An 18,232-nucleotide genomic window follows, 5' to 3' on the forward strand; every position below is an offset into this window, starting at 1 on the left:
AATTAAGTGTAATAATTATTTTTTTGTACAATAGCTGAAGTTTAAAAAAATTGTTTTCGAACATTTTTTCCGGCAATTAAGGCCCACCCTAAAAAAATTTATTTTTACTAATAATAGTTTTAAATTAATTTTGATTTCTATGTTAAAAAAAAGTTTGAAAATCGCTTTTTAAATTTTTTTGATTTTTTTTTAACTTTTAAAGTGTAGACTTAAATTTTATATAAATTTTTCATCAAAAAATGTAGAGTAAAATTGTTTTTTCTTCAAAATTCAAGTAAATATTTTTTTTGTTGGTAGCGTAGCTGAAGTTTAAAACTGTGTCTTCAAAATTTTTAAATTTAAAAAATTTACTTCAGGAAAATTAAAAAACTTTTTATTTTAGAAATATAATATTAATAAAAATGTCTTCAAAAATTTTAATTTAAAAAAATTGTCTTAATAAATAAAAAAAAAAATCTTTAGTAAAGTGTTTTCTTCAGAAAAAAAAATTCTTTAATAAAAATTTTGCTTTAATAGTCAAAAGTTTTCTTCTTTTCTTTAATAAATTTTTTTTTATTAAAAATATTTTTTTTTTAATTTTTTTTTTAGTAAAAATATTTTAGGAGAATTTTGATCAAATTTTGTATACAATTTTTTTTAGTACAAATTCTTTAGTAAAAATTTGTTTTATTAAAATTTTTTTTATTAAAACTATTTTGTTTTCTTTACAACAAATTACACTTTGAAATTCTTGGAAATATTTTTATTTAACTTTTTAAATTTAAAAAAATTATTTTTGATCCACAAATTTTGCTGAAAAAATTTTTTTTTGTTCAAAATTCAAGTTACTAAGTTCTATATAAATATTAATATTTTTAAGCAATTCAATTTCTCGAATTTTTAAACAAACAACAACAAATATGTATGTGTATTTGAGCTTTTTGCTTTAGTCAAGGGGGATTTTCTATATTTGGGCTCTTTCTGTGGTGCAGAGAAATACATATGAAAAATGTAAATTAATAAATGTGTATATGTATTGTTCTATGTATGTGATGTGTGAATCGATTAAAATATTTCTCTGTATTCGTATTTTTACCTAGCCGCCATTTTTTTCCCAAGACCAAATAAAATTTGCTTCAAAAGTTTTAAAAATTCAAAGTACATAAAATCGTATGAATTTTCGGCAGAAATAATTTATAAGACAGAAACGTTGAATGTATCAAAAATTTATGATTTAATGCCAAATCGAATTTCTACTGCAAAATAAAGTGAAGGGAAAAATACAAAATATGGCATAATAAATCAGAAAAATCTGGAAAAAATTTGTTGAATTTGAAAAATAAGCAGATTAAAATGTTTCGACCGAAAAAAATCATAACGCAATTAATTACCAAAACCGCAGAGAAAAATTCAGAAACAATTTACTTTTTGAGAATTTTGAAAACAAAAACAAATAGATATAATAAAATAGATTTAAATTGACTAAGTGTAAGCAGATTATATCAATTATTTTTTGTTTGCGATTGGAAAATAAGCAAAAAATTATTTTTAAGGCTTTAAAAGCACTGAAGTGGATATGTATAATACATCCTACTGTGGGCAAAAAGTAGTAAGATTTTCTATTTTAAATTCCTGGCGAAAGCACATTCGTGGAATTATTTTTTTTCTAGGTTGATAAGACAGTCACTGATATTTGGAAATAAGACGGGTTACTTTGAGGATGATGACAAGGAATTTATAGAATAAATTAAACATTGTAAAAATATGAACAAAGTCTTACTATTTTTTGCCCATACTTACTTTGCTCATAGGATGTTGATGCATAAATCTGTTCGAACGAATATTATTATCTAAAAGTCAATGTTCTCAAGTGGAAAGTTTATACTAAATGAATTTAAGTACATAAAACTTTATTTAAAAAAATGTTTGCGCAGATTATTGTTCTAAAATACTAAAAAAAAAATTAAAAGCCTTTTTATGTATTTATTTTTTTTTTTTTATTTTATTTATAAACAAAAATTCCAACTCATTCTGACCAATTCCTATATAGTATAAGCAAATAATTATTTTGGTACATTAAAAAAATATGTAAGTATATAAATATACATATGTATATCCAATAGCAATATTTCATATTAATGCTTTTCGAAATTAGAAATTAATTTTTCGAATATCCATAAATTTTCAATAACCTTATTTTAATAAAAAAAAATATTATTTACTTCTAAGTAGTTCATTTTTAATTAAAAACAAAAAATTATTAACTTTTTATTTACTTTTTTTTTTTACAGAAAAACAACGTTTATCACTTTGCGTGGGCTGTGGCGGTCAAATTCACGATCAGTACATCCTGCGTGTCGCCCCCGATCTGGAATGGCATGCGGCATGCCTCAAGTGTCAGGAATGCCGACAATTTCTGGACGAAAGCTGTACGTGTTTTGTGCGTGACGGCAAGACGTACTGTAAGCGTGATTATGTTAGGTGAGTAGACCAAGAAGATAGCTATAATTTGTAAGCAAGTCATAAAGTACATTGAAGTGAATATATATTTAATAATAAAAGTATTAGCACGCTAGTATAAATCACGTTGCAAAAAAAATAAATAAAAAAATAGAATAAAATAAAATAAAATAAAAAATATACATATAAAACAACTAAGCAACTTTTAAAAGCCATCTATCGTCACCTAAAATGCAAAACAACGTACCATCAAAAAAATCGAAATTAGGTTTTTAATACGCTTTTATTAGCTTCACTTGTATGTTTGTAACTTTTTTAAGTGGTACTGAAACGTAGAATAATTGAGAGACACTGTAGGAAGGCGACAGTAAGTTTAAGCAGTACATATATAAGTATAACCGCGCACCAGAAGAAATAATATCAAATTAATAATGCAAAACATGTGACTTTTAGGTAATAAAAAAATTAATACTTATAATAAAATTTTTGTAGTAAAAAAAAATTCAGATACTAGTTTTCAAAACTCCTTTTTTTAACTTTGACTGTCACGTCGATGTGAGCTTTTTAAAAATTGTCACCGAATCCAATGGCGGAGAATACGATTTAAGTTATATTCGTTTATATTTCACAATATTGGCAAATCTCATAGAAGAAAAACTAAAAAATTAAAATTAAATATAGTTTAAAAAAACTAAAAAACACGCTTTTAAAGCATAACAAACTAAAAAGTGAAAAGTAATTCTTTGTATAAACTAACAATAATAATGAAGGAAAAATTCCTGCATTATTGTGAGAAAAGCGTGGGGTGCTTTGTGACATATTTTTCATATATCGAGCATTCCACGCTATTTTCACAATAATGCAGGAATTTTTCCTTCATTATTATTGTTAGTTTATACAAAGAATTACTTTTCACTTTTTAGTTTGATATGCTTTAAAAGCGTGTTTTTTAGTTTTTTTAAACTATATTTATTTATAGCTTACGATTCACTACATCATATTATATGCATGTAGCATAAAATTTTTAGCTTCCGCTATCGGATATAACCACTATATAACCAACATATAATCATTTATTATAACGATTTTATAACCAAAACTCCAATTTTGTTCAATAAGAGTGGTTTCTATTATATCGTTTTTCCTTCACCTCTAAATTTATTAGAAGTGATATTACGTTATTTTGCATTTTAGGTGTACGTATGTACATATACAAATACACACTTTAGTGCGAACTTTGCCTAAACAATTTTATTTTTACTCCTAAGCACGCTTACGATAATTTAACCATAGTTGTAGTTGCTTTGCCATGAACTGCATGCCTCTGTGTTATTATATTTATAGGTAAATACATTTTTTGTATTATTTTTGTTATTATTTTGGCAATTAGTTTGAATTCCGCATGACAACTGTGGGAGTTCCTTAGAAAATTGTACAAATGTCAGGCGCTTCAGACACGCACTTGCTTGCTTCTCGTGACGCCACGCGCCCACTTTGATGGCTATTTATAGATTTCGAAGTCATGAGGCGCTTAAGACCTACTTTAATGTGATTTACTTACATACATATGTACATGTCTAATATAACAGAAAAAATAATAATTTGAGTCATTTGATCATCTGATTATGATATACTCATATACTTGAGTCAATAGCAAAAGAACAGGCGACTAGCCTTAGTTTTGATTGCGTTTTAGGGTCCTTATGTTGCGGCATCGCCTATAGAAGGACAAATTGTTAATTTCGGTACCTTACTAAATATAACTCTTTAGAGTGAAATAAAGAAATATCTTTTTAAATCCGTTCAAAGACGTTTCAAACCAATATATACCAGTTACACTAGTTAGTTATTCACTTAAGACTGATTGATACCAAATGGTACACGCAAGAGCCGAGCTCGGTACAAATTTGTGGTCAACTGTAAGCTATAGAAAGAGAGAGAGAGGGGGAAAGATGGAGTCGTGCGTCTGTAGACTATTAAAAAAAGTAATAATTTTCGTAGACGATTCGTACTACATACATACGAATATAAATATCTAGAGGTGCGATTAAAGCTTCCGCTTATAGATTCATATAACTAGATGCTATAAAATAATATTGACATGTTAATTTGAGCACACAAAAAATCAGCTGATGAAATCTACGCAATTAGCAGAGTGAGATTTAAAAAGGTTTATAATTAGACTTTGGGGTTATGTCTGAAATTGAGTGGTGGGTAGTGCGTGGTCACATGATTGTGGATGAAATACGGTGTTTATGCGGTTAGGAGCAGCTGATTGTAATATATAATAATAAAAATAAGCTATTTACTAGAAGCATAGAGAGCAAAAGAGATAAATAGAAAGATCAGTATCATTTATGGCTGAGAGAGAGAGAGAAAACAAAAAAAGAGAGATATAATGATAAATATTATTTATGACTGAAAATCTGATATTATAAATGAAAGTAGTACAGTTATGTACATATAATGAGAGCCAGTGAAAAAGAGAAAGCGATAGTGAGAGAGAGAGAGAGAAAGAACCCAAAATAGAGAGAAATAGAATGATAAATATTATGTAGTATGACTGGAAAAAAAATTTAAATTCATTTAAAAATTCATAAAAATTTTTTTAATGAATTTAAATTTTTTTTAATTTAGATTTTACTTTATTTTTTTTTTAATTATAATGAAATAAAATTTTCTTATATTTAGTACAGTCACTGCACAAATATCAAAGCACATATCTATATATATATATTTTTTTTTTCAACTAAAAAAATAAAATAAATTTTTTCAACCAATCAATCACGTCTATCTCTCTTATTTACCTCTTCATATTTGCCACAAAAAATACCGTCAATATGCAAATGAATTGTACAAATTAAAATCTCCGAGCGCAAATTTGTACTCCACTACAATGGCATTTAGCAAATCTTCGATAAATAATGCGACAACAAAAGCATTTAAATAACAATGTGCGAGTATTTAACTCCGGTAGCCGAAATGCGCACACACCAACACATATACACACAGGCGCGCATGTATTTATTTACAAATGTAGGTGTATAATAATTATAGCAAATATTTGTAAATAAACTTGTTTTTGTAACAACATGCGCTGGCGAAAGAGGAAAATGCTTTACAAAAACAAAAACAACAACAACAAAAATGCAACAATATTCAAATGCGCTGTTGCGGTTATGCCGTGTACGAAAATGCCTCAATTTGTTTAACGATCCGACGATATACTCTAATAAAAGCTGTTAAACAGTTAAAAATAAACTTTGGCCGCATAGAGCAAACGCTTTGTAGTTATTTAAGCGTTTGTATGCCGGCGCTGGCACTACCGTTGCCACTGTGTGCACAATGTACAAATATTTAAATAATTCATTAACACGCGCCGGGCAATCGATAAAAAATTAGCACAATTTTCACCTCAAAATAAATAAATTAAATAACGCCAAATAAAATGGGAAATAGATACAAAAACCAAAAAAATAAAAAAATACTACAACAATTTTCATAAAAATATTAAAATTTTTTCACACATGATTTTTTTCTTTATTTAAATGCTCTACCAGCGCTGTGGACGCTTTAAAGTTATGAAAATTCATTTTGTATATATTTAAAGTAAACAAGGAAATATAAACAAAGCACTGCACACACTTAGAATTTGTTAATAAGTTTACAAAGCAATTTAACTAAATAAAAGTGTGTATAAATATTTGAATTACATGGTCGTGTAAGCAATGAAAATATGAAACTTGTACAATAATGTGGCAAGGTTGTGAAATAGCTATGCACTTGACTGCATTTATTGTTGTAAATTTTTTGTAAGTAAAAAAAAGTTAATTTTTTACCAAAATATGGCAAGGTTATCTAATAACAATACACTTTGTTGTTTTTTTTGTTGTAAAATTTGGTTTTTCTTATTTCCCATATTTATTTCTATGTATAAAATCCTTGATTTTTATTACAAAAATAAATTTTATGGTCGTGTGAGCAATAAAAAGCTAAATTTTCCACAATAATATGGCAAGGTTTACTTGCTTTTGTTGTAAATTTTTTAATTTCATTCAAAAAACTCTAATTTTTTACAAACAATTTCCATGCTCGTGCAATTTAAAAATAAAATTTATGTTTTTGTATTTTTTTTTATAAAAATATGGCAGCGTTACTAAATCATTTACATAATTTTACACTTGATTGCATTTTTTGTTTGTAAATTTTAGTTTTTTCAGTGCAAAATTTATAAACATATACTTTTTTTTCGGTAATATGACAGCTATACAAGGTTATTAATAAAACGACACTTGTTGGTTGCATGTTTTTGCTGTAAATTTTAATTTTCTATGTATATTTTGTTAAAAAAAATTATAATTTTTATAACCGAAAAAAATATATGAGTGTATTAGTTGTAAAAATACAATTTTATAGAATAATATGGCAACACTGCAAGGTTACAAATATAAATATACACTTGGTTGTATTAATTATTATTATTATTTTAAAAATGTTTCAAAAAACCTCATCAATTTTATAATAATACAAAAATAAATAAAACAGTTTTTATATTTTTTTATGGCTTTATGATTTATTTTAAAACATATGGCAAGGTCATATATGCACATATATTTTTATTTTCTACATTTTTATTTAAGAAATTCGATGCTTTTATTCGAAAATTAAATCCCAAGTTTATGTAAGCCATGAAAGTATAATTTTTTAATTAATATGGCAACTTTAAAATATTATTTATATTATTTTGATTTTATTTTATTTTTATTCTATTCAAAAAACCTTATAAATTAAATTACATAAATGTATTACATTATATTTTTCATGACTTTATAGTTTTTCTAAAAAATATGGCAAGGTCAGATACACAAATTTAAATTTTCTTATTTAAAAATTCAATACTTTTGTTTAAGAAATAAATTTCCTACTTTTGTAAGCTATGAAAATATAATTTTTCTTCAACAATATGGCAACTTTAAAATATTATTTAAATTAATTTCACATTATTATTACTAATATTATATTATTTTTAACAAAATTAAATCACGTGATTGTTTCAGTCGTAAAAAAAACTTAAAAAAATACAATAATATGGCAACTTTGCAAGTTTATATACGCTCGGTTGCATAGTTTTGTTGTAAATTTTAATTATTAAAAAAACGTCCTATGAATTTATAGCAAAAACAAAATACGTATTATAGTTTATCTATTTTTACGGCTATAAGATTAAAAAAATATGGCAAGGTCAAATACACGAATATATTTTTATTTTTTTTTTTGTTTGTTTTCTTAATTTTCTATTTGAAAAATTAACTTTTAATTAAAAAAAATTTCTTGTTCTATAAGTCATAATATATGAGTTATTTTTAACAATACGGCAACTTTAAAATATTATTGTTACATATGCTCACTTGTTTTGCTATAAAATTTAAATAAAATTTTTTTATTTAAAATAAGTATGTATGTATGCTATAAAAATATGTGTTTTTCTTATAATATGGCAACTTTAAAAAAGTATTTTTTCGCAATTTTACTAGTTTTTGTTGTTACTCTAAAGTTTTTTTTGTGTTTTTATATTTGAAAAATTAATTTTTCATTGAAAAAAAAATTCATGTTCATGTTACCCATGAAAATATTTTTTATTAATTTTTTAACAATATGGCAACTTTAAAATTTATTTTTTAGTTGTTTTTGTTGTAACTTCAAGGTTTACATTTTTTTATTAAAAAGAATAGGTATGCAAAAACAAAAAAAAAATCTAATAATATGGCAACTTTAAAAATAAAAAACATCTACTAGTTTTTGTTTTAACTTTAAAGTTTACATTTTTTATATAAAAAATTAAAAACAAAATTTTTGTCGTAATTTTGAGTTAAATTATTTTTAGTTATTTTTCAAATATTTATCATTTTCATAACAAAAATTACAATATTAAATTTTACTATACACATTTTATTAATTGAAAATACAAATGTCTTCATTTGTAACAATAAAAATGTATAATATTATAATTTTTTTTATTTTTTTTCCCTTTTTATGTAAAATATTAAAAAAGGATATTACAAAAATAATAAATTTTAATAAAATTAAAAAAATATATATATATTTACAACTATTTTTACCAACAAATTGAATTTACATAAAATTTCAACAATTTCTTCTCCCTTTCTTAGGTTATTTGGTACAAAATGTGATAAATGCGGCAACTCATTTAGTAAAAATGACTTTGTGATGCGCGCAAAAACGAAAATCTTTCATATTGAATGCTTTCGTTGTTCGGCGTGTGCGAGACAGCTGCTGCCAGGTAAATATTTTATTATAACAACAAACAAATAAAACAATTAAATTATATTATTAATTATAATAATTTTTCTGCTGTAGGCGATGAGTTTGCGTTGCGAGATGGCGGCATTTTATATTGTAAAGAAGATCATGATGTTCTAGAGAAATCCTCACAAAGTAGTCTAACGTCATCATCCATAGAGAGCAACAACAATAATAGTAGTAGTAATAATAATAACACGAGTCTTAGTAATAATAATCATTCCAGCGAGTTGGGTTCAATGTCAGGTGAGTCAGCAATAAAATTTTTATTTATTTTTTATTTTTTTAACTATATTACTGTTAATTATTAGGAATGTGGAGAAATATTAGACTTTTAATTGGTTAATTATTTATTTTATATTTTTTGTTTTGTTTTCTATTTGAAATGAGATATTATAATAAATGTTTTCAACCAACAAATAAGCAACTAGAATCAGTCAAACTGCAATTGCTGATAGTTGTCAATATTTTTCCTTATAAACTGCCAATAAGCTTTCGTGATCTTAGGTGATCGGAAAGATGTCATAAAATCCGTCAAGGAAATAAAAATCCTAACAGAAGTTGTCACTCTTTTATCATATACTAAGAGTTTTTGGAGCTTTTTTGGTCAACAAAATCAAAGCTGCCGCTTTTGGTTTTAAATACTGTACCCTATAAGCTACCGATCGACTTTCCAAGTAAGACTCAGATCAACGGAAAAATAAGAGTCTTCATGGAAGTGAAAGCTTTCTCAGGTCAAGTAAGCTTTTTGACTGAAACAGTGCTTTATACTCAAGGATATAAAAATCATAACTGAAGTTATCACTCTTTCCTTATTAACTAAGAGCTTTTGGAGCTTTTTTGGTCAACAAAATCAAAGCTTCCGCTTTTCGTTTTAAATAATTTTCCTATAAACTGCGGATCGACTTCCAGAGTAAGACTCAGATCAAAGGAAAATATAAGAACTTTCAAACAAGTGAAAGCTTTCTCATGTCACCTAAGCTTTTTGAACCAATGAGTCAATAAAAAAGCTTCCAGTTCTGGTCTGATTACTTTTGGAAACTTATTTCCTGAAACCTGATGATCCAAGCGGGGTTAGAAACCTCAAAAAACACAGCCTTTGGCCGCAAACTTCCGAGTTAATTCCAGTGTTTTGTTGGAATAATACAGTTTCAAACTCATATAATCAAAGACCAGATTGGCGAACGTTTTTTAGAGTCTTTTATATTAATATTTGTTAATATAATTCAAGCTCAGCGCTCCCAGTTTTTAAAGCTAATGATCTCCCTTGGTACTCACTGTCTTATCGAGCTCACTACTTTCAATACAGTTAACTAAATATCTAGACAGAGCCACCACTCGACATTACGCAACTAACCTTCAACTGTACTTGGTACTTCGCTTTTCAACTTCTGACAGAAGTCAAAAATCATGCAGCATCAGCTCTCCGGATCTGGCTATCTTTCTGACAGTATTAAAATTTTAACGGTAGACTCACAAATCTCCTAATCACCTAATCTATTATTTTTAAATCGCTCCACCACACACACGCATATCATCAATCGCATCTTCAAACATGTTTTCTATTATCAAAATCTGTAATTTTATAATCTACACTCCAATCTTTTTGTATCGCCTTGTAGCGACAATTGTGAGAACATTCTTAATTATGCCTTGTTCCACGACATAACTACAAGTTGTTATCTAATTGCGGTCGCTTTTTGTTCTACAACTGCCCTGCCAATGTTCCCCCATCTCCCTCGCTACATAATTTCTATTTCCGACAATCGATATTCAGTCAAACGATTACAATTCGGCGAACATGCATTTGTGTGCGTCGGCCCGCTTTTTGATCTTAACTTTGTATAATGAAACAAAATGAATGAAATTAAAATCTGTAACAGACAACAAGCTGGTAAACGAGATATCGCCCACGCTCTTGATTTTGATCGTGTTCATAACTGTTTTTCTTTTGTACTCTTTTTTGTTGCTTGTTAACATGTGTGTATATGAAAAAAAAAATCTTGGGAGAAATGCTTTTCGTACATATTAAAAATAGAAATTTGGCTCGTGGCAAGGTCATTGGAAAAGTGGGGCAATAGTCTCACCTGTCTTCTTGCGTAGAGAGTTGCTAATTTAACATAATGTGTAGATTCTGTAGACAATTTCTCATGAGTTGGAGGGATTGAACGTTTTTTATGTTAGACCAAAGTTGACCAAAAAATTTAACTCCGGAGCAATGCGACAACAACATAATTTAAAAATTATTAAATATACTTCTAGTTTTAAGAATGATAGAAAATACGTCAACTCAAAACTATAGCGATTGAATGAGAACTGTCAGTCAGCACTGAACTGAATAACAGAAATCGCTGGTCTCAAGCGAACTACCGCGAGCCAGAATACTCCAGCGCTTAAGATAAGACGAGGACTTAAAGTAGACGAGGATTGCACCGAGACCTTAATTCTATTGTGCCCTCTCCTAAGTCATAAAGACTCACCTAGCCCCAGCATAATCGTATTGATAAAGTGCAATACATATATTGCTAAGTACTAGTGGCGAGATGTGATCGCTCTTTGGAAACATGAATCCTAAGGCCTTTATGATGCATCTGCAGACAGCTATGCAGTCAATTAGAAGGTGTTCTGGAGTTTTAGGCTCCCTATCGCAGAACCGGCAATTTGCATAAGAGGCTAGGTCCATAAGTGCTCTTTCAACTTGCAGTGGCCAGTGTAGAATGTGAAAAATAGCTTGAGTTTGCCCTTTGGGGGTTTGATTTCATATGTAAACCTGCTAAGGTTAAAACCCCCCATTAGCAACTTGGCGTCGCCCATGCCTTGAGTTGTTGCCAATACCTCTCTCTGCCTACTCCTTCTTCCTTGCGGAGCAGCTCCTTTTTGATATGATGGCCTACCGCGCTGAAGGGTTCAGGTCCAATCATGTTAGTGGTTGCTGTGGAGCGGGCGAGCTCATCAGTCAATTTAGTCCCGACTTTGACGAGGCACCCAGATGAGGTGCACTTGGTTACGTTCCAATCAGTCTTTCTCTACACTCCTTTCCCAAGTAGCGATTTGATCTCATAGGCAGAGATTGCTTTAAGTGCCGATTGACTGTCGCTAAATATGGTTATACGTTCGTTACAATAGTTCAGATAGTTTCGTTAGGAGTTTTGAGCCGTGGTCCTGTGATTCTTGCACCAATTCCTTCCAAAATTTTCGAGCCGTCGGTGTAATTAACTTGCTTAGAGAAGCTAAACTCTGGGTTTTTATTCTGGTAAGAACTGGGAACTCAGCAAAAATTTTAAGCCGCTACAACTACAACCTATCAAGCTCATGTTTAGCCCTCTCGGATGTACCATTGGGGAAAAACATTGTATATGAATGACGATCTTATGTCAGCTGAGACGTTTATCTAAGTAATTCGTCATCAAAAAGATTTCAATGCTCGATATTTTTTGCCCAAGAGATTGATCATTAGATTAACCTAAGAGCGTCTTCATCTCCATATCAAACATTAAGAATTGATAATCTTGCTTGAGAGAGCATGCCAAGCTTGTATAATACTTACAGCCTCAGTTCAGTTGGCCTTAAGCATGGTTTTGCGAGACTTCTGCTAGGAGATAACACTGAATGGGATTTGTTAGTGGTTCAGAAGAGTTTCCGTAACTTATTTCCTTTATTTTAGTTTCTATCTAGTCGAACACTTAGTTCCAGTCGAGAAAACAAATCCCAAGCCTATGTAAACCATCTCTTACGCAACCAGTAGTGCTGTAAAAGACGTGATCGCGACTTACATTTGAAGAAATTATATTTAAACCGCCTTAAGAACAGTCTTCTGCTGACTAGTTCTATAAGTACAAGCAATCCACTCTCTAAAACTGTCAAAAACGTTGAACTATACACACACGAGCGTGGTGAACGTTCGTACACAGCAGAACAAGCGTCGTAGCACTGTTCGTTATGACGATCTAAGGCAACATAAAAAGTGCCGCTAAAAATAAACAAACAACTATTGTACAGCCAAATGACAAGAGGTACAACAATTTCGATAGTTCATCAAACAATTGCCAACGATTGGAAATCAAACAGAAATCAAAAGCATAAAGAACAACAAAATCAAAACAGTGATCGCTATGATAAACACCAAACAACATGATCGCAATCGTGGACATACAAACAAACACACACACTTCGATTATAACGACTGTGATCGTGCGGTATATTAGTGGGCGGCCGGCAGTCGGAGACAGAGCGCACCGGTAGACAGGTGACAATGCCGTCTATAAGAGACCATGTGTGCCGGTTTGTGTGTATGTGTGTGTGTGTGTGAACCTTTCCTAAGAAGATGTCAACAAAAAATCGACCAACATTGTAGTCTGCAGAGCAACGCTGCCAACCAACCAACCAACGAAGCAGCTAACCAGGCAGCCATGCCACCAGCCAGCCAGCCAGCCGTTCACTTGCTCACTCATGCAACCCTGGGGCGCAGTTAGCCTAGTCATCTACTACACATTGTATTGACCCTTTGGTCTTGACCATCCACTACTTGTACGTAAGTAAATATGGTGTCTAACTGGCTGAATGACTGGGAACACGGCTGAGCGCTTCGCTGCTTTTTGTTTGTGTTTCATTGGCAACGCGGCGGCGGTGTTCTTTAAAGTCGTTTTTTTTTGCACATATCGAAATTCCATGCCCCGATGACGTTATATAAATATACATAGTGTGTGTTTGTATGTATGTATTAAGAAAAATATTTACATACAACCCTGCTTGGATTGTCAACCAGCGAATTACAAGTTGACCAATGTAGGTAAATATACATAGTACATATGTATGTACCCTGTATATGAATATACAAGTATGCTATATCTATATATGTGTACTTCTATATATGGTATATAGCAGAAAATATTATTTGCAAATATTTTATATATAATATATATGTACATATACACCTGCTTTCGTCCTCATGCTCTATTGGTCTTAGTCGCTCGTAACTTCTTAACTTTATGAGATACCGCCGCTCCAATCGGTGTCAACAAGGCTATGATAAGTATACATATACATATGTATGTACGTACTCGTTATGCAGCCACGTCGTTTTCATTCGCTTAAATAGCAATTCGCATTTTTCACTCGTTATGCGTACTAAATGTGCCAATTTCTTCCGACCGGACCGCGAATACCTTAATTATCGTAAATACCGAGATTGTAACTGCGATATCGTATTTGCAATCGACTGTGAATGGCTTACTTCGTGGTAATCGCAAAGAAATATATTTACATACAGAATTCTACCGCTACAACACAACCATATACATACATTCATGCATACATATAAAAATTTATATACGTATATGTACATATATATGTATATGTATATTTTATGTAAATTTGAGCACGCCTAGAACTCTACATTGACACATTTTTCCTTCAGGCCTTTTAAAAGGCACGTCCAGTGTGGACTTAAAAAAAAATAAATATTGTTTTTCATACTACGAGAGGTTATGCCTTTAAAAATAACAGCTAAAATTTGTAATCGATATCTCAAATATTTTTACAGCAGCACAGTTACAGCCTTCCAAGTGTAGCCGCTGAGTTCATTCAGTCCCTTTAGTTCCTCTTTAAACGAGTTTTTCTCAAAACTACATTTTTCGAATTTACTTCAGTGAATACTCGGAGACAAAGAGTTCTCGATACAATGGCCTACCAGACTTTTGATCTAACCAAAGATCGAATTTGGCAGGCATATAATGAGAATTTTTTCAGTCAAAATCAACTATTTTTAAAAGAAGCCGGATTTTATCAGTTTTTGTGCTTAATTTTGGAAATCTTGGTTTTCAACCGTTGGTCATTGTATGAACAACACCTTCTACATGAGAATTTTTTAGATTCCTTGCACGGAGAAGACAAAAATCGAAAGGGGTTCTTCTCAATCCTGAATGTCTTGAACGAGCTTTTCGTGTTGCTCAAGGACAGCTTACAAGCCGTATTAGCTTTGCGCGGATATCAAGTGCGGACGTAGCGGAATAGAGACAGTTCCCTTTTGTGCTGGCGGCTTTAAAATCGAGGAAGAGGTGGTCTGGGTTCATCTTCCTTTCCCGGGTCTTTGGCAATATTTGATGCATGGTGAATATCTAGTCAGTTATTGATTTTCTAGACCTAAAGCCACGCTGATAAGGTCCAATTAGTTTGTTGGCGGTGGGCTTTAATCTTTCATACAATATGCTCGATAGAACCTTATATGCGATGCTGATGAGATATCCTACTCAGATATTGGGGTCTCCTTACACTTAAATTTCAACAAATTCCAAATTCTACAAAGAAGCTGATACATACTCCTTATCTTGGAGGCTTTTCGGCCCGGAGACAGTTATGTAGTTTGATGAATTTTCCTATGCTGGAATCTAGTACTACAATAACCATATTTCGGGCCCCGGCGAAGTCGATCAGCCTCAACCCATTTGAGATTTTTCATCATGGAGGCAGAATTTACCGGCCGTTGTGCCAAAGATACGTTATTTTCCCATAAACTGGGGATATAAAATATAACTGGGTAATAAAGAAGTAACATAAAAGAGTCCCAGACATGAATAATATTGTTTTCTTTTTCCAACATAATGCCGACGATTTTAGAAAAACATTAGTTCATTTCTAAGTCTCGAGGCCAAAACCTAATAGACGAGTCTGACACTCTCTATCGCTGAGATAACATTTTTAAGATTTGATTAAGTTAAAGGATTCTGAAAACAAATTTTTCCATCCGAAAACTTTAAATTTTTCCGATAGCACATACGGACACTCAAATGAGGAATATTTAAAATTATAGTATTCGACTTTTAGTAAGATCTATGGCATATCACAGTGTATTCTTGATATAAAAGTCTCGCATAAAAATTGATCGAGAAGAAAGACTAAGTAAGTCCAAATTCAACATGTCAGAAAAAATATTTGAAATTATATGTAGATTACAAATTTTTTCATTAGAAGAAGCATGCTTTGGCATATATTTTTTGAAGATTATCTCTTTCAAATGTGGGTCTTGGCTACGTCTCAAATGGTCCATCCGTTAAGTCCAATTTTCGATGACATGTTCCTGTATATAATTGAATTATGACCTCATCCTGCCTAAGAAATCTGATTTTTAGTAGCCAAGACCAAAAATTGAAATTTCGGAAATATTTATTCTCTTCATACTGAATTTTAGCTCCAGTTTGCGCTCTTACGTATAAAGTTGATGAGTACCCAGTTTTGGCGCTCAATTTTGCACATGTTAACCCTATAAAAATTAAACAAATGTTACTAATTTTTTTTTATATCTTCATCAGGCTGTAAAAATTTACAATAATCCTTAAGAATATTCTGAAAAAGTCCCCACTCATTATTGATATGTAAAGGCCATACAGCAAAAAGAAATTATCGCATTTCTTTGGAGTTAATTTTAAAATCGGCAACATCTCAAAAATTCCACTGATTTCGAACAATTGATCTCGATACTTGTCGCTTGTCGCAAATATTCGCTTTGAACTCGCCGAAACGCTGAGGCAAGTAAGTATTTTGTATGCAATTTTTCAACACATTCGGTGGAGAAAACTAATTATAGTTTTGCACAGCACAAAAACAACAGCAACAAAAGTCGAAATCGAAATCAAGTGCGCGAAAGTCATCAGCTAGTTATGCTTTTTTTCGTGTTGCTTTATGTGATTTTGGGCTGAAGAAATTGCGGATTCAAATTGTAAGGGAAGGCAGTACAGATGTACAAAAATATATAATATAAATCATATACTAGGGCTTCAAAAAAAAAAAAAAAATTAAATTTTATTAATATTTGTTTAATATAAATGAGGTATGTTGATTTTTTGGTTTTGATTAGATTTCATTCTGGTTTATACCCTGTATAATTTATTTTAAATTTAAAAAAAATATTAATTTTTTTAATAATTAATTTTCATCAAGATTTTTCAATTTCCTTTACAGATTCTGGTAGCGAATCAGGCTCACATAAAAGTATTAGGGAAAAAAGGCCTTCGGGTCCATCGGACGGTAAACCGACACGGGTGCGAACGGTCTTGAATGAGAAGCAACTACACACGTTAAGGTAAGTTTCAGCGAACTGCACGAAAGTTCTCCGCAAAACCCTTAGAATATAGCTAGTTGAGATTCTGATACTTTTTTCGATATGTATCTTCATTTTATGCCACAATTTGATGGTCTTATAGAATTAAGTGAGCTTCGAGCAATATAAATATTTTAATGATTAAAACTTTCCACTCCAAAATATATTTGGGAACTTAATATTGTGTGCCGAAGCGTGGTTCCTTCTAGAAACAATGTGGCTTAGCTCAAAATATTGAAAAGAACACCCTGCCACCCATACCAGTCTTATCACAAAGACACTCGATGCTATTGAGACCAAGGTTAGGCACTCTTTGACCAGTCCTGAACGCTTTGTTAATGAGTTCAAAGCTAGTATTGATGCTCTGCTATCTGAGTGGATGGCCAGTTCTCTGAAGGAGGCTGCGCTCCGGAGCAGTATATTTTCTGCTACCTTAATGGCTGCAACCTTGGCCTGGAAGACGCTGCAATAGTCAGGAAGTCTGAAACTGAAGTTTATTGAGAGATCCTGACGATAAACCCCTCCGCCAGCCTTCCTCAAAGCTTTCACCCATCCATAAAGAAGCTCGCTGCATCTCTCCTCCAACGGCTCCTTTCCACCCACAACTCCCTCACCGGTTTATTGGTAGAGTAGGGGTCGTCAGAGTTCGGTTTGGCGACTCCATGATCCAAGTTATACGGTATGAAGTAAAAATGAGTGAGGATTTTTGGAAAGCAATAACCAGAAAGTCTGAAACTGAAGTTGATTTAGAGATCCTAACAATAAGCCCCTCCACCAAGCTTTGATCCATCCGTGAAAAAGCTCGCCGCACCTCTTCTCCAACGACTTCTTCCCACCCACAACTCTTTCGCCGATGTATGGGCAGAGTACGAGCCACCAGAGTTTGGTTTGGCGACTCCATGATCTAAGTCATCTGATATGAAGTCAATGTGAGTGAGGATTTCCGAGTGCAGGCAAAGCGCTTTAATCTATAAAAAATCTGGTGCTTTTTTTATAATTCCGCTCTTTCATCTGTCTAAAAATATGAGATCCGAGGTGTTTTTGCCTTGATTTGTCAAAGGCAGAATATTCGTGGAGGAAGTGTTGAGATGATTCCAACTCATCTTTCAAACAGCTGAAACAATTGACAAACGACTGGACTGAGAACGAACTGTTAGGATTTACCTTGGCCAGGAGGACCTTGTACAGCTACAAACGCCTGCTGAGCTATTTGGCGTCCAACAGTCCAGTTGTATATTTTATTCGAAAGACATTTGTCGTTGATTTTTTTCTCTTTCCTACCAAACCGCTCAAAATACCCAGAAAATTATTAATTTCAACTTATTTACTGGCAGTCTCATCTTTCCTTTGTATTTAGCTCTTCGACTCTATCTTCAT

At 31.3% G+C, this 18,232-nt stretch overlaps 1 protein-coding gene across 2 annotated transcripts in view; it reads left to right on the forward strand.

Moving 5' to 3' along the window:
- The window catches only part of LOC105223506 (insulin gene enhancer protein isl-1), a 92,159-nt gene that overhangs the window by 65,181 nt on the left and 8,746 nt on the right, over window positions 1-18,232 (forward strand). The window contains exons 2-5 of one of the 2 annotated variants that reach the window (XM_049446845.1): window positions 2,271-2,460; window positions 8,610-8,740; window positions 8,818-9,006; window positions 16,717-16,837. In XM_049446845.1, coding sequence (XP_049302802.1) covers window positions 2,271-2,460; window positions 8,610-8,740; window positions 8,818-9,006; window positions 16,717-16,837 — 631 coding nt within the window. The remainder of the gene's footprint in view (window positions 1-2,270; window positions 2,461-8,609; window positions 8,741-8,817; window positions 9,007-16,716; window positions 16,838-18,232) is intronic. The other variant, XM_049446846.1, reaches the window with a different exon arrangement.

The sequence above is a fragment of the Bactrocera dorsalis genome, chromosome 1, assembly GCF_023373825.1.
Source record: "Bactrocera dorsalis isolate Fly_Bdor chromosome 1, ASM2337382v1, whole genome shotgun sequence".
In the NCBI taxonomy this organism is placed as follows: Eukaryota; Metazoa; Arthropoda; class Insecta; order Diptera; family Tephritidae; genus Bactrocera; species Bactrocera dorsalis.